Raw genomic sequence first — 17,980 nt, 5'->3', positions numbered from 1 at the left:
TTGAAAAGTTTCAGAGCGGTGAATGCTAGAAAATATCTACTAAAACAAAATTGAAGTGAAACCGTGCACCCATGGTCAATACCTATAGCCATCTAACATGATTTTATAATTAAATTGATAATGTGTTTTAATTTTTTGATGATTATTTGAAATACTCATTTTATGACATACACGCATTCGTCAACTATGCGAAAATGAGGTGATTTCGTGCACCCATGGTGAAAAAATATTTCCATTTTATAACAAAAATGATATCGAATAAATAACAAAATAATTTCAAAAGAAAAAAATTAAAAATATTATGATATAAAAAATTTTCCCTTTACCAGTCATTTTGACTGGTCGCGGTCCGAATAGGTATATTCAATTTGCCGGTCCTTCTAGTGTTAAGGAGCAGTCAAATCAATATTTTGGATCTTGACAGAATGTATTTTGTGAAATTTTTTACCGCAAATTTAGTTCAAACTCCGAAGTTTACATTTGGTTGAACAAATAAACGGGAGCTTCAGGTGAGTCATGTCACGTTAAAGTTACTTCCATCGCCATTTTAAGCGTTAAAATAAATATCGATAGCAGAATTTCTTAGCGCTTTAAAAGCAACTTCTTTTAAGAAGGTCGGTTGCGTTTGCTAAGCACATTGAGATACTTCTTGCGGTTTAAGAACCTATTCGAGATTTCCAAGCGACATGTCAAATATATCTGTCAATTATATGCCTTGGTAAGTTTGTTTGTTTATTTTTCTAGTTCTAATGTTTGCAAAGGAATTCGTTGGAGGTTTAAAAAAATATGTTCAAGAATTTCCCGAATTTCCATCATGTTTTTTTTATTATTATCAAATCCTTTTTCACTTCCATCTGTACCGTTGAGCCGTCAACACGTACGCCGGAGCATCGTATCGTTGCTGTGTACCTGCAGGAACATTTTACATTATTTATTTTTTCCTTACCTGTATTTCAATCAGCACTTTTCAGTGCTAAAATTATTTTCATTTTCTTTTATTCATATTTTCTCTTATCTTTCCAGCATGGGGAAGTCTTCGGCCGGCTCAAGGGCCGGAAGAAAACGGATTGCTGAACCTAATCCAGGGCCATCTGCCAAAAAAGTTGAAATTTCCAATTCATTCGATGTCCTTCATAACATCGGTGATGAGGAAATATTCATATTTAATTCTGATAAGAGTACTAAGAAACTTTCTTCTTCTTCTTATACTCTTAAAAACGAAAAGATTCCACCAATAACGGTCACGATTCCTGACTTCAATGCCTTTCGAAAAGAAATCGTCACTTCCGTCAAGGATGTGAAGATTTCTTTTCAGATCGGTCGAAGGGGAACTGCTCGTATATTGGCGGAATCTTTTAATGATTTTCAAAAGGTTTTAAATTATTTGAATAATAAAAAACACCAATTTTTTACGTACGACACTAGAAGTGATCGTCCATTTAAAGTTGTACTTCGTGGTCTCACTGGCGATCAGACACCGGATGAGATCACAGCTGAATTAAATTCTTTGTTAGGTTTTTCTCCAATTCAAGTAATTCAAATGAGGAAAAGAACCAACACGAATAATATCAGTAGTGTTGGTTTTGCTCCTGAACTTTATTTGATCCATTTTAAAAAGGATCAGGTTAATAATTTGCAAATTCTTGAAAAGGCTCGTCTTATGTTTCATTGTCGAGTCAAATTCGAACCTTTTCGTAAATCTTCTACCAATTTTCTTCAAAATATTACGCAATGTCGTCGTTGTCAAGCTTTTTGTCATGGCACTAAAAATTGTAGAATGAATGCCAGATGCATGTTTTGCGGCTCATTCGATCATGAAAAATCTAAATGCCTTTTTGGTGGTGATAAGCCAAAAACAGAATTTTTTAAGTGTGCAAATTGCGCAGGTAATCATTCCTCGAATTCGCTAGACTGTCCCATCAGGGCAAAAATTATTGCTTCTAGGAAAAATCCCAAAGTTTCCAGAAAAGTTTCTTCTCCTCCTTCCTCTTTTTCGTCTTCACACGTCGGGCCGGCAAACAACCTGCCTGTTCGCATTCAGCCTCGGTCTACATTGGAATCACGGCTGGGTAATACCCGAAGTGATTTTAATGTTACCTGGGCTGATTCTGCGCCCCAGACTCGTTGTTTATCGTTCTCAGAGGTGGTTGAAAGTGGGTTGCCCTCTTCAGGTTTAACTAATAAAAATGGGAAAAAACCAAGTCTCAACGTTCATGCGAAGGCTTGGGAAAATCCCCGAAATTCAAATACTTTTTCTTCTCCTTTCTCTTCTGATTCTAACAATTTTGTTGATTTGGGTGAGATTACTGAGGAAAAATTAAAATTTTTGCATCAAAATTTAATGGAAATGATGCAACTTATGTTGAAAGCAAATTCAATGTTTGAAGCTTTCCAAACTTCTTTTAATTATGCTAACAAAATTATTATGACTTTACGATTCCCTCATGGATCCAAATAGATGTTTAAATATTATGAATTGGAACGCTAGATCTTTGCTGGCTAACCAAGACGAGTTCTTTTTATTTTTGAAAACTCAAAACATACATATTGCTGCCATCACTGAAACTTTTTTAAAGCCAGACAATAACTTGAAAAGCAATGCTTTCTTTAAAATTTTACGAAATGATCGACTTGATCGACAAGGTGGGGGTGTAGCTATTGTCATCAATAGTCGTCTCAAATTTAGACTTCTTCCTTCTTTCAATACAAAAGTCTTAGAAACAATTGGAATTGAATTAGAAACTTCTATGGGGAAAATTATAATTGTTGCCGCATATTTGCCTTTTCAATGTAGCGGTGAACAGAAAAATTTTTTGAAGGGAGATTTACAAAAACTCACCAGAAATAAATCTAAATTTTTTATTATTGGTGACTTTAATGCAAAACACCGATCTTGGAATAATATTTCATCAAATTCAAATGGGAATATTTTGTTTAATGACTGCTCTGCAGGTTATTATACTGTTGAATATCCTAATGGGCATACTTGTTTTTCTTCAATTAGAAATCCCTCCACTATTGATTTGGTTCTAACGGATTTAGGCGAGCATTGTAGTCAATTAGTTACTCATGCAGACCTCGATTCAGACCACCTTCCAGTAACATTTTCTTTATCCCAAAGTCCCATTGAAAACCCTTTAAAATCAACTTTTAACTTTCAAAAGGCTAACTGGGAGCGATATATGAATTTTATTGAACGTAATTTAGATGTAAACGTTCCACTGAATTCAATAGAAGATATTGATTTGGCTGTAGAAAATTTGACAACTGCAATAGTCAATGCTAAAGCCGCTTCAATACCTAAAGTTAAACATAAATTCAATCAACCTTTAATTGATGATGATCTTCAGTTTTTGATACGACTGAAAAACATTCGTCGACGCCAATATCAACGTACTAGGGATCCTTATTTGAAATTTATTTATTGCGACCTTCAAAAAGAGATCAAACGTCGTTTAAATTTCATTCGTAATGAAAATTTTGCTAAAGCAGTAGAGGACATAAAACCCTACTCAAAGCCATTTTGGAAATTAACTAAAATTTTGAAAAAGCCCCAGAAGCCAATTCCTACTTTGAAAGATGGGGATAAACTTCTTTTAACTAATTCAGAAAAGGCTCAAAAATTAGCCCAACAATTTGAGTCTGCTCATGATTTTAATTTAAACGTTGTAAGTCCAATTGATGCTCAAATTTCCCTAGAATTTGATGATATTCTTTCTAAGCAAAATGTGTTTGAAAGTTCTTGTGAGACAAATATTGATGAACTTAAATTGATTTTCAAAAAATTTAAAAATATGAAAGCTCCAGGGGAAGATGGGATTTTCTATATTCTTCTTAAAAAGTTGCCTGAAAGCACTTTAAATTTTTTAGTTAAAATTTTCAACAAATGTTTTCACTTGGCCTATTTTCCCAATAAATGGAAAAATGCCAAAGTAACTCCAATTTTGAAACCTGGTAAAAGTGCTTCAGAGCCTTCAAGTTATCGACCAATTAGTTTGCTTCCATCTTTAAGTAAACTATTTGAGAGAGTTATTTTGAATAGAATGATGATTCACATTAATCAGAATTCTATTTTCCCTGATGAACAATTTGGTTTTCGTCATGGACATTCTACTACACATCAACTTTTGAGTGTAACTAATATGATTAACGCTAGCAAATCTGAGGGTTATTCAACTGGTGTTGCTCTTCTTGATATTGAAAAAGCTTTTGACAGTGTTTGGCACAAAGGTTTAGTAGCTAAATTAGCTCGATTTGATTTTCCTGTATATCTCACCAAAATTATTCAAAATTATTTGACTAGCCGAACCTTACAAGTAAGCTATCAAAATTCATGCTCTGAAAGGACACCCATTAGAGCTGGTGTCCCTCAAGGCAGTATACTTGGGCCAATTTTATACAATATTTTTACTTCTGATCTTCCTGATGTACCAGAAGGAAAAGGTAGAAGATTATTTGCTGATGATACTTTGCTTTCAGCAAAAGGTCGAAATTTACGGGTGGTACGCAGTAGATTGCAACAAAATTTAAATTCCTTTTTGAATTACTTGAAAATGTGGAAAATTTCTCCTAACGCTTCCAAAACTCAACTTATTTTATTTCCCCATAAACCAAGAGCAAATTTTTTAAAACCTAATGAAAATCATTCCATAACTTTTAATGGGGTTTCATTAGAATGGTCTGATCACGTGAAGTACTTGGGACTCACACTTGATCGGAATCTTACTTTTAAAAATCACATTGAAGATATTCAATCTAAATGTAATAAATACACTAAATCTCTTTATTCTCTCATCAACAGGAAATCCAGGTTGTGTCTGCGAAATAAGATGTTAATCTACAAACAGGTCTTTCGACCAGCGATCATGTATGCAGTTCCGATTTGGTCTAGCTGCTGCGCGACGAGGAAGAAAGCCATCCAGAGGATTCAGAACAAAGTTCTGAAAATGATTTTGCGGCTTCCACCTTGGCACAGCACCGAAGATCTTCATCGGATTGCGGGCATTGAATCGATCGAAGAGATGGCCAACAAAATCATCTCCAACTTCAGAGGCAAATCGATGCAGTCTTCCATCGCAGAGATTCGTTCTCTTTATGTTTAGTTTAATTTTAAGATAGTGTTTAGTTTTAAGTATAAAATATTTTTACTATTACAGGATGTTCTCCTACATTAAAAACTTGATTGCGCTCAGCAAATTTAAATCTTATAAATAAATTTTTATAATCTAGTTACTTATAGGGCCATGAACAGTTCATTATTGAGCTGAACACCTAGTTTAATGCAATAATGTAATATAAGTGTAATCATGATTTGATACAAATAAAGACATATTTAAAAAAAAAAAAATCAAATCCTTTTCATCATCCACAGCTGCGGTTGAGGAGGGTAACATCACTGTCGGTAATTAACATTAAGTGAGTCTTTTGTGTTCAAAGAGATTTGTTCAAATAAACTTTTTCGATGATTTTTTGTTGTAATGGTTTATTTTCTTAGTGTACTGAAAGTCCTTGGGAAACAAAAGGTATAATCTTTGGACCGACCCATTCAATCGTCGCTCATAAGCATTCTCAAATGAAACTCAATCCTAATACTTATTATGACAGTGGCAATGAACTATTGCTGGATTGGACGACAGGATGGTGAGTTTCATTGCAACCTAGAGAGCAGCGGGTCAAATCTCAAAGCGTAAGAAGCTTTTGTAATCAAAACTTAACATTAAAATCAATGAAATAAACAGTGACAGACCGGCAATCTAGCAATCTGTCATCTGATTGTCAGAGCTGCCTGTCAACCGTATTTTTTTCAGTGCGTAGAAGGTTCAAAATATTGTCATAGAGGCTGAATAGCATTCTCTTCAGCCATTGAAATGAACTTTAAAGTCTACTTAACAACTTACATTTAGGGTTGATTAGCATTCTCTTCAGACGAGAGCGGATTAATCTTCTATGTACCCTTTTTAAGGGGATTCTGGTTGCTTGGGATACTTATAACTTACACATTTGAAGAAATTTAAAATTTGAAGAGAAACGAAGGGCAAACGTGGATACTTAAAAACACCATCCACCCCTTCACCCCTCCCCCCCCCTAAGTTGTCCACGCGGTATGTGAACGGCTCCTAACCAATGATTTCACATATACGCAGGAAAAAGTGCTCGCTCGATAACGCTAATCTACATCCGCCAGCGCGTGTAGCTTCTTCAACTCAAGTAGGTTCCTACCTGGGGAATTTCCTGATGGTTTCTTAAACATTGAACTCAATCGATAGAACTCGTTCATTTGCCTCGCGTCCCTGAAACGGTCGAAAGCTGGTTCGATCGTTTTTCGCAGCTAAAATGAGCCGTGTCGTGATTTGTGTTCTGCTTTTTGCGTCCATCTTAGCTGCTGCGCAGGGATACGCTTTGAGAATAGTCGGAGGTCAGTTCGCTGAAGAGAAACAGTTTCCATACCAGGTGGCACTGTTCATCGGAGGCAATTTTTCTTGCGGTGGATCCATCATCGAAAGTAGGTGGATTCTGACGGCTGCTCACTGCGTCAATAATGGGTTTGTTTCTAAGAAATTAAGGTTCATTTATACTTTAGAGAATTTGATACTTAGACTTTTTTTAGGCCAGTTGAAAACGACACGCTAACAGTCTACGCAGGCTCACCGCATCTGGAAAAGGATGGAGTGTTCTTAAACGCCGAGCATGTCTACCATTATCCGGGAAGCGAAGGAGTGATGCATGATATTGCGTTGATCAAATTGGAAAAGGCAATCACATTCGGTGCCACCATGCAGAAAATTGAACTCTACACCGAGGAACTTCCGGTTAACTCGACGGTGACTATTTCCGGACATGGCAAAACCGGGCAAACGGAAGAGTACTCGGTGCTGCTCAAGTACAACACCATGTATCGAGTCGACCAGACGGAGTGCGACGAAATGACCGGTGGCGCTAAATCGCCAGGTCTGATTTGTTTTAACAACGTGGAGGATAATGGAATCTGTTCCGGCGATTCAGGCGGCCCAGCTGTATTCGAAGGAAAGCAGGTTGGTGTTGCCAACTTCGCCCTGGGACGCTGTGGATCTGTTAGGCCTGATTATTACGCCAGAGTGCAGTACTACGCGAAATGGATATCGGAAACCATGTCAAAAAATGATTGAAGCACTTTCTTCCATACAAGCGTATCCCCCAAATAAAGTCTGACACCTGTCTTCTAGGTTTCAATCATTCACTTTTCCAAGTTACAATTGATTTACTGAAGAACTCGTCAATACTATTCAGACCGGGAGCAAAACAACGACGATGCTTCAATTTCGTTACGGATAAAAACCAAGGGTGAAGCTCGTAAATCATTGACTTCCATCATTAGATTTACAATCGCGTTTTGTTTTTCACCACGAAAAACGACAGTTCCTATCATCATTTTGATTACTTATTGCGAGAAAATATCCCACTCGCTGTTGGGTTGCTTGCCATCGTCTTAGACAAAAACAGTTTTCGTCTGTCTAGTCTTGGGAAAATCAGGAGGAGTCCATGTTTTGCTCGTCAACTATTCGCACAAGAAAATTTGTTTAGCTACGCACTAAACGTAACGTTTTAAAATACGTAGTAGCTAGAATATACTTTTTGGAGAAATTTACTTTTTTTGTATGTAAAGCATGGATCATGTAAAATCTGGACGCACTGTTCATTATACCATAGCGCTACTAGTTGTCTGATCTAGAATGTTTTGATAGTACTTTGTTCGGAAATGTTTCCTCTATCAGTGCTGAGAATTTCATCAAGATTCGTTTTGTTCCAAAAAAGTTACACACGATGGAAGCCGCGAGACGAACGTTAATTTTTGACACCCACGTCAAAAACCCGACGTGGTCGGCCTTAAAAAATACGCGAAATCTGTAAAGATGGTCAAATCGACCGTGTGCAGTGTTCTCAAACGTTTCCGTTAGATGCATACCTACTATCGATCGGCAGGCTCATACCAAGCGTTATAGTGGACCCAAGGATCGAAAACTGCAAAACAGGGCAATCGGACTATGACATCGCCATGAAATTCAATGCCGACCGCTGCACCGTCAGAAGGATTCGTCTGCGCGAAGGAATACGATCTTATCGGGCCAGTAAGCAACCAAACCGGACGTTGAAGAAGAATGTAGAAGATAAAGAACGGGCCCGGAAGTCATACAACAAGGTTCTAACGAAGTACGACGGATGCATCCTCATGGATGACGAAACGTATGTGAAGGTTAATTTTGGACGGCTTCCTGGCCAAAAATTTTACAAAGCCACTGGTCGGGGTGATGTTACCGCCAAGTTCAAATTCGTTTTTGCCGATAAGTTTGCAAGAAAGTGTTTGATCTGGCAAGGTATTTGCGGCTGCGGACGAAAAACCCCGGTTTTTGTGAAAAACAAGACCATGGACTCGGAAATGTACAAGGATGAGTGCCTGAAAAACGCCAGTAAAGTTTTCGAAAGATTTGGCAAGCTGCCACTACAGCAAAGAGGTTCTACAGTGGTATCGGTGCAACGGGTGGATTTTGTCTGGGCTTTTTTCTTCCGGCGTTCGTGCGAGTCAGAGGTGTTTCCCAACAGCCAAGAAGTGTGTGAAACCAGAGTGTTTGTTCTTGTGCCACCCCGTTTATTGTTGAGGAATCCCGTCGTACGATTCGGCCTAGATTACCTGACGGTAGTCTACGTCTTACCGTAAAACACTTCGGCCTCTGGTTCAGGTAAGAACCATAATCGTAAAGGACGCCTATCTCTCGGGACTTCGAGAGATTCTCGAAGTCTCTAATTTCCAAGGAGAGCCCTTCTCAGCGCGGCCAATACGCCTTGCCGTGGTCCGCTGATCCCCGTCAACGAAGGAAGACGCCGTATTCGACCCGTTCGTCAACGCCAGACAAACTGCCACCATTTTGGCAATCACATCAGGACACAAGTTCCCGTTCCTGATCAGCCATAAAAAATCCGCCATTGTCGAACCAAACCCCGGTAAAGGTAACCTGTGAGCGCTCACCAACGTAGTCATCGAGCATCCGGTACGTACCGCAACGCCCAACGGTCATCGACCACCGTCCAACCCACACCCTACATAAACACACCACACAGTAGCGTGCTTAATATAGCTTAAATTTCAAAAACCAAAGTTTAGATAGTAGTTTTTCTCGTGTTTTAAATACAAGTAATTTTTCCGTCCAAAGTTTTAATTTGTTGATTGTTTTGATTGTAGAAAGCCCGCAGTTTGATTCCTAGTTTTTGTCCGCGTTCCCCTTCGATTACCCAGCCGTAGGCCGATCCTGAAATTATTCAAAGGGTCTTCTGCGACTGAGCTAGAAATATCCGGGAGTTGCTGGCCAATAGTCTCACAATACTTTGCACATGATAGCATTACATTACTAAGTAGCTTCACTGAAAATTAAATCAATTTCTATCCATGCATTCAAAAGTTATTCACAAAACAAAGTGTTGCATTTTATTCGAATACACTCCTTACCATTTGAATACTTAAAACATTTGTTCGGATAATTAAAACGAATCCTCAGAGTAGCCTTTCTTGTATAGCAGCTTGAAGCTAAAAGATATTTTTTATTGTTAGTTAAGCGATTATGAATAACAAATTTCTTCAAACTTACATTAAGTTTTCTTTTATCGGACAGTAACGTCGGTGTACCGGGATCAAGAAATTAAATCGCTGCTTTTTTGCTATCAGCTCGAAACCCTGATTTACAAAACATTGTAAGTTGTACTAGTCTTAACATGTTAAGGTATTTACTTACAATTCAAATGGTTTTATCTTGTTTCACGAACTAACTGTATCAATCAGAACTGTTTTTGTAGGTTAGATTCTGTTGCTGTTACCTATGTGAGTTCAAATACAACTTTAGTAATAAGTATTTTAGCAAATGTCTTTCACTTACGGTTTTTAAATGTACAACGTCCTCCAGTAAATGTTAATCCGTACTACTCAGCACTAACCGTACGATTTTAGCTTAATAAGGTAATTTTACAAATCACTCCTGCACTATGCACGCAATGACGAGCCAAATTTTAGTTTGTTTCTTTTATTTTTGTTTATCCTACTCCCCATCACCAATCACCGGTCTCCGTCTCACTTTCCGACAGAGCTGCCGTGTCGCGCAGTTACACGCTCAACAGTCCCCCACCCGTAAACCTGGTCCGGAACCACTCTCTGGAGCCACCGGATCAGAGTTACCGCTAATTTTAAAAGTTGCATGATGAGCGGCACTCTCTGGACCCACATTTTAAACACCTTCCGTACTACCATCGATCTCTAACACTGCTAGATTAGTCGTTCCGCGTCGGAAAACACCACCCGTTGTGCGCACCAACGCCTGACGTACACGTCCGTCATCGGATATGATCGGCTGCTCGATGATTCCTCGTACCCATGCCTTACGTCGATTTCTATCTACCACGTACACGAGATCTCCTTTCTTAAGAGGATCTGCTTCAGAGAACCACTTGGATCGCTGGTTGACTGTCGGCACGTATTCTTTTATCCACCGTTTCCATAAGTCGTCAGCCAGCTGCTGCGATCGCTTGTAAGCATCTCAAAGGGCCTCTGCAGGGTTGGTAGGTTTGATGACTTCATGCGGCTCGTTAGGATCTGAACCACGCAGGAATACATTGGGACAAAGTGCAACTACCACTGGATCCGTAGATACAAGAGTAAGGGGCCGGCTGTTGATCATGTCCTCAGTTTCAGCTAGCGTAGTCAGAAGAATTTCATCGTTCAGTCGACGTCCGTCGTCTAAGGCTGTCATGACCTGCTTCACCGAGCGAACCATCCTCTCCCACGCCCCTCCCATGTGGGGTGTTCCAGGTGGGATGAAGTGCCAACTCGTGATAGCAGTCGTAAATTCGTCGGCGCAAACATTATCAATTTCCCGTACTTGTTGGATTATCTCCTTACTTGCTCCTCGCAAGTTCGTCCCGTTGTCCGAGAAGTATTCCGAAGCGGGACCTCGGCGGCTGATGAAACGGCGTATCGCCATTATGCATGATTGCGCGGTAAGACTGTGGGAAACTTCTAAATGTACCGCCCTGACAACCATGCACGTGAACGCCACGACCCATCGTTTTTCTCTGCGGCGACCAACGACGACTTCAACTGGACCCATATAGTCAAGACCAACGAAAGTAAATGGACGTTTAAAGGGGGTTAATCTTTGCACGGGTAGTGCAGCCATTTTGGGATTCTTCGGTAGACATTTTCGGACTTTACACCACACGCAGCTTCTCTCGGTTCTTCTTATCAAGTTGGTGAGACCGCTTATCACAAAACGTTGCTTGATTTCATTCTTCACCGTTTCTCGATATACGTGTCCAAACCTCTCGTGGTATTGTTGAACCAAAAGATCCGTGATGCAGTGGGATCTTGGTAGAATAATCGGGAATCGAAGATCGAAGGGGAGAAACTCCGCCCTTTCAGAGCGACCTTCCATCCTCAACACACCATGGGCGTCGATCAAGGGCACTAGCTTGTAGAGAGGGCTGGAGTTTTCTAGGGGAAACCAATTTTGGAAGGGTAGCTCTGCATTCTTCTGCAGTGTCTTGATTTCGTCGCTGTACGAATCGCTTTGAGCCAACCTGAATAGAGCATTTTCTGCACATCGATGCTCGTCTTGCCGCAACGGAACCACTACAAACGGAATGTGAACTTTGATAAGCCCTTTGAGCTTTGGAGTTGACAGGACAGCCTCGATGGGTTTGCCAGCAACTCTGCGCCGGCAGTTGGAGATGAATCGGAAAAGGCACGCCACTGTGCGAACTGCAACATTCCATTTTGAAAATCTGGTCACGTCGATAAAGCAACTCGGAAGCTCAACACCATGAAAAAGATGTATTGCTTTGATTTCCGTTCTTGTATTTGCAGCGGGAAGATTATGTTGAGGCCATTTCGATGGATGCTGGTACAGGAACTCCGGGCCACGAAACCAAGAACCCTCGCTCGAAAGATTTGGAAGACGACCCCATTTGGTGAGCGAATCTGCTACATTCAGCTTGGTTGGGACGTAACGCCAGTCCGTCAACTTGGAGAGACTCAGAATTTCTCCGATTCTGAAGCCGACGAAGGGTTGATAACGACGTTGATCAGATTGAATCCAGGAGAGAACGGTTTGTGAATCGCTCCAGAAGTAAGTTTGGCCTATAGGAAGGGAATGATTGTTCCTGACAGCGAGACTCAGATTCGCTCCCAAGACTGCTGCCTTCAATTCGAGCCGTGGAATGGAAAGTTGTTTAATCGGTGCCACTTTCGATCGTGCCAGCACCAACGAACATTTTACGTTGTCCTCTACGCAAATCCTCAGATACGCTACGCATCCAAAGGCATTTTCCCCAGCGTCTGTAAAGATGTGGAGCTGAATTTGGCCAAATTGGTCAGAAGGTGTTGACCCAAAGTTACATCTTGGAATCCGAACACCCTCCACCAAAGAAAACATTGCGACCCACTGTCGCCACTTTTCTAAACACTCTCCGCCGATTTGCTGGTCCCATTCGCAACCCGCTCGCCACAGGTCCTGCATGAGCATTTTTCCAAGCACTGTAAAAGGAGCCAACAGTCCTATCGGATCAAACAAAGACATAACCGTGCTTAGGACTTCACGCTTCTTCGGTGGTGCTGCATCAGTAGCAGCTACGTTTGTAGGTACTGCAAAAGAGAATTCATCGTTGTGTGTATCCCACATGATGCCGAGAACTCGTTCATAGTGTTTTGCTTTATCTCGGTTCAAATGGATGGACTCTCTGGAGCCACCGTCAATACCCAAGCTTCGAAGAACTTCAGTGGAATTAGATTTCCAGTTGGTGATTTCGAATCCACCTTTCGAGTGAATAAAACGTACCTCTTTGGCCCGCGTGATAGCTTCCTCTTCGGTGTCGAAACTGTCATAGTAATCGTCGACGTAATGACGGTGAACTATGGCTGCTGCTGCTGCTGGATAACTTGTAGAGAACTGCTGGGCGTTGAGGTTCTTGATGTATTGCGCCGAGCATGGAGAACTAGCAGCGCCGCAGGTGGCCACATCCATGACGAACACAGTTGGATGATCATCTTTCGGAAAACGGAACAAAAACCTTTGCGCTTGCTTATCTGCATCTCTTATCCTGAGCTGGTGGTACATTTCTTTAATGTCACCTTCCACGGCAACTCGACGCTCTCGAAATTTGCTGATGACTGCCGGAAGTGATGCCAGTAGGTCGGGGCCTTTGAGTAGGAATGAATTGAGGGCAACTCCTTGGGATTTGGCCGCTGCATCCCACACCAAGCGTATCTTATGTGGTTTCTTCGGATTGAGTACTACGTTTAGAGGAAGATACCACAAGGAAGAAGGATTGGTATTCAACAGTTCCTCTTTCGTGGCCTTGTGGCAGTAGCCTTTGGTAAGGTAGTATTCGATCTGTTGGTTTACATTCTGTTGCAGATGTGGCTCTCGATTGAACCGTCGCTCAAGACTCCTCAGTCTTTTTATTAGTTGTTAACCCAGGTGGTAAATCCATTTTACGGATTGCATTCCAAGGCACGGCGAGCCACCGCGTCCCCCCAGTTTGCTACTCTGGGTCCATGGGTGCAATTGGACGACTCATGATACAATGCTAAGGAACACTGTACCCCCTACGCCATAAAGTCCACCTGGGGCCACTGACCTTTGTTCCCACCTCGAACTGTTTGACACACTTTGCTTCAATAGTGGGAGGTCATTTCGCGCTAGTGCGCTCCAAGGCAATACTCGTTTCCGAACCCTCTGATAGCATAGCCTCATTCTAACACAACTCGATGCGCGACCCCTCCTCTGACGAGTTAGGACCCGACATCTCATCGTGTGAATGAGGTCCCCACGTAGCGCAACTACTAACTTTGTGAATCCAGTCCAAGATCCAGAAACACAAAGTGAGTTGTCGACGGCACTTTCTCTGTTCAAACACGTGGGTAGGGGGGGTAAGCCCCCTAGGCCACGTGTAGGACTCAGACTCCTCCGAACTCACAAATAGTGTTGACTTAAGTCACCACTCAGCGCAACTACCCGATCTTCAAGTCGGGCGCTTGACCACCCGAAGCGCAGATCGGGCTATAGAACGCCCTCATCAGGTCACACTCGCGGTTCGGGCGCATCAATTCCCGGAACGCGTGTCGAACCCTGACACCTCCGGCAGAATGTGCCTCTCGGACACTGACGTGTAAACACGTCCCTAAGTAATCGGCCCACCATTGGCCACCACTTTGCGCATCTACTCATTTTGCGAGACGGGTCTATACCCACCGAAGCGCAAAACAAGTTGGCGATCGCTCTCCCTCCGGTCGCATCCGCATATCAGGGTCATGACCCCCCGACAGCGTGTTGGACCATCACACTTACACCCAAGTACTGGTACCAAAGTACCCGGGTGCACCACTTCTTCCGCGCGGGTTTGGCGGGACCCGTCGACGGCCTCTAGTGGGTTTGGTGTAGTTCTCTTGGCCGTACATCTGCAATACGCCGGACTTGCAGACACGTTTCCACTCTGCACCACGGGGAGGTGGAACTACGTCGCAGAGCACTCCTCGCAGGAACTCCTCAGTCTATTCAACGCCATTCGATAGCTGTCAGGAAAGACAGGTTCCTGTTTCCAGATGAGTTCCGTTTCGAAACGGTCGCCTACACGGACGGTGGTCGATTCTAGGATGTCCCGGGCTCTGCGAATTTCCTCTGATTCCACAGACTGCCCAAACGGTGAAGGCAATTCCTCCTGAGCGAACTGCTCCGCCATCAGATCGTGAAGCTCCCGATTATTCAAACTCTGAACCAGATGGTGATTGAAGTAGCTATGTCGCTGTTCCGATCTCAAGTCGGGACCGTAGATTGCCCAACCCAGCGCTGAGCGCACGGCAATCGGTTCTCCCGGGGCACCAACCTTAGACTCCAGAGAGGCGAATAAGTGTAGGTTGTCAAGAACGATGAGTACTCTGGGAACCTCCATCTTGGTGCTTGCAAAGGGACTCCGCTTAAGTGTCGATACTTTTCCAAGATGTTTCCGTAACTCGCCTTCTGCAATGGCAGCTTCAGTTCTCCCACGGTATGGGCGGATGACAGCATGAATTTCCGTCGAGAATCTACCGAGGATATCAGTAGGTCGATTTTTACTGATTTTTTTTCGTTTCGCTTGACATTTCCTGTCCATAAGATGACCAGGGGTTCCGGAATACCCTTGACGCCCAACGAATCAGCTAACGAGCTCTCAACGAGTGTTGTTGAAGCTCCCTCGTCCAGGAACGCCAACGTTTCGACTGCATTTTCCCCATGGTACAGAGTAATCGGTATCATTCGAAACAGGCGCGGTCCTAGCGCTGGCTCTTGGGGGGGGGTGATTTTCCTATTTTCAAAAATCAGTCAATATAAAGGAACGTTAATATCTAGTGAAAAAACAATTATTTGAGTGAGCGGAAGGAGCGGGGAGGGATTGGGGGGGGGGGGGGGAGTTATGGTTGCAAATGAGTCTACAGTCTAAGCGGCGCAATGCTCCTTTTTCCCTCATGAATTTCACTGAACAACATGTATTTAAAAAAGTATAAAACAAGCGATGAATAATGAAACTTTATCAATTTACTCATTTCAATATTCGTCTACACAACTTACACATCCTTTTATTTAACAACCAGCGAATCTATAATATCCACCGCGAAAATATGTTTCTATTTTTTTTTTTTAATTTGTAAATATATCTGGTGTTTGAAAATTGTCACGTCAAGAGCTCTGTATTGATTTTCTCGTTATGAATGTAATTTTTTCAATGAAAATAATACACACGTTGTTGAGAGATGAAAATGTAGAAAAAAACATTCAAGCTATCTTCATTTTTTTTCCTGAGCTTCTAAATATTGGCGCTTTCATATTTTATAATTTTTCGGAAGCATTTTATTTTTCGCCAATAAGGCCGAAAAACTAATTAACAAGCATGACTAACGGGCATTAAATTTTTAATTGGGGTATTTTACTGAATCGTGAATTGGAAATTTAGTATTATTATTTTCAAATTTGGAAACACAATATATAAAATAAACACTTTCAATATAAATTTAGTAGAATAAACCGATTATGAAAACACATTATAAAAAAAAGTGATTAATCTTTTTAATTATTCATGAAGGTACATACCTTCACATAATTCTTCATTTGATAATAATTTACTGCTATAAAAAAAATGATGAAACGAAGGGTTTATTCCGAATGTTATACTTTTTTTTAGTGAAGAGTCTCAATTATTTGCAATTGAAATGGCCAAGCTTTCGAATTCAGAATATCAAACCTTAAGCTAAATTTTAATTTAAATTTCAATATTATTGTGTAGATAAGCTGAAAGCACTAAAAGATCTTCTGACTGTTTAGCATGATAGATTGCCTTGTTGCCGAAAAAATAGTGGAATGATAAGGGGATAGTTTTAATTGACAAGGGAAAAATTAAGCGCATGCAAACTGAATTTGGAAGATTTTTTCGTCTCAAACTCGATTTTTTTGTCAGATTTTTTTTCTCTCTTCTTATTCTCTGGCATTCATTAATTTTAAAACATAGCAGTAGACCTACATGAACAACAAAAAATATTTAAAATCTTTTCATTATCCATTATTCATTCAACAATACAGATTAGAGGGAAGAATGCCAAAAAGTAACAAATAACCGAAAAAAATAATACATATTTCGTCTAGATAATTATCTTATTTTACAAAATGGGAACAGATACTTACATCTATTATTTTTTCTCATGGTAAATTACTCACAGTCTTCATTAAAATTAATCATTAAGTTAAAATCTTTTTTTCTAAATCTTTTTGATATTTTACACTTTTGCTAAAAAGTTCAAAAATTTTTTCAATGAACCTTGTATTTTTAAAATTTATACCGGAATCAAGAGCTGATTAAAAATACAAATTTGCATTTTGTGCTCCTAAATATGTCAAAATCAGTTTTCAAGTTCTTTGCACTTCGGAAAATATGGGATTTGTTTTCTTGCGTTATAGTTTTGAATGCAGATTTTGGGTTCTGGAGATAAATTTGAATCTCTATCGCCAAAACCAATTCCTTCATATTGAAACAGATTTTATAAATACATTTTTGTTTCTTTTTGGCTCTAAAAACTCATAGGGAACGCACGTGAGTGATAACACGTGATCTTTTTTTTCGATTTATTGTTGCTGAAATCTCTTGAGAAAATTTTTAAAAATTTAAACTTTTATTACGAATATTTTATATTCGATTTCTGTTTGGCAGTACTTGAATTTTTTTCATGGTCATCCATAATATGAATGTTTGATGTGAAACATTTCAAACAGAATTAAATAAAATCAGATCTGAAATTTAAATTTTTGTTTTTTAATTTCATAATGTAGGTTAATCATTTTTAGTTTATAATTCAAACTTCAATGGTGGAAAATTGAGGGTGGAAAAAATCGCCAAAGAGAATCTTTACTGTGATTCAGAATCTGAATTCTTATTTTGCAATAAGTCTAAAATTCCTTGTATTAAACACTAGTGAAAATAGCACTATACTTTAGATTTTAAAATGAGGTTAACATTAGACATCTGATATGACCTTATAAAGTTTAAAAATTCTCAATAAACCAGCTGTAAACAAAAGAAAAAAACTAAATTTTAAATTCAAATTTGTATTTTAATTTCAGATATGTATTAGCTTTTTATTCTTTAAGTGAAGTTTTATTAGAATGATTTTTCCTGATTCTGAATTTATAATTTTTTTAAAAAATATTTTGAAATACAAAAAAAAAAACAAATGGGAAGCTTTTCGCTGCTCAAAACTTCATCAAAAATGAATTTAATGCGGCATCAATACTTGTTGTTTATTACGATTGAATTTTAAATATTGGTGACTAAAAGACAAAAAGAAAGATTAGAAAGTTAGATGGTCGTTTCTTAAACCCCTACTGGAAAACTGATCACTCCGATGGATAATTTGACTGAAATTGAAATTTCTTACAATGGA

General features: G+C 40.0%; 2 protein-coding genes across 2 annotated transcripts; one reads left to right on the top strand and one right to left on the bottom strand.

Moving 5' to 3' along the window:
* The first annotated feature begins 6,257 nt into the window (after nt 1-6,257).
* Nucleotides 6,258-7,216, top strand: LOC129756577 (serine protease SP24D-like). Its single transcript, XM_055753485.1, has 2 exons — nt 6,258-6,542; nt 6,608-7,216. Exons 1-2 carry the CDS (start codon nt 6,334-6,336, stop codon nt 7,143-7,145), a joined length of 747 nt encoding a protein of 248 aa, XP_055609460.1. The 5' UTR covers nt 6,258-6,333; the 3' UTR covers nt 7,146-7,216.
* Nucleotides 7,217-10,556: 3,340 nt separating this feature from the next.
* On the bottom strand, nt 10,557-15,308 carry LOC129752274 (uncharacterized). The gene is made up of 3 exons (XM_055748060.1): nt 15,030-15,308; nt 14,534-14,988; nt 10,557-13,470 (listed from the first exon to the last, which is right to left on the bottom strand). Exons 1-3 carry the CDS (start codon nt 15,306-15,308, stop codon nt 10,557-10,559), a joined length of 3,648 nt encoding a protein of 1,215 aa, XP_055604035.1.
* Between the last annotated feature and the right edge of the window lie 2,672 nt (nt 15,309-17,980).

Source organism: Uranotaenia lowii, chromosome 3 (genome assembly GCF_029784155.1).
Source record: "Uranotaenia lowii strain MFRU-FL chromosome 3, ASM2978415v1, whole genome shotgun sequence".
Taxonomy (NCBI): domain Eukaryota; kingdom Metazoa; phylum Arthropoda; class Insecta; order Diptera; family Culicidae; genus Uranotaenia; species Uranotaenia lowii.
This window is presented reverse-complemented; position numbering and strand designations above follow the sequence as displayed.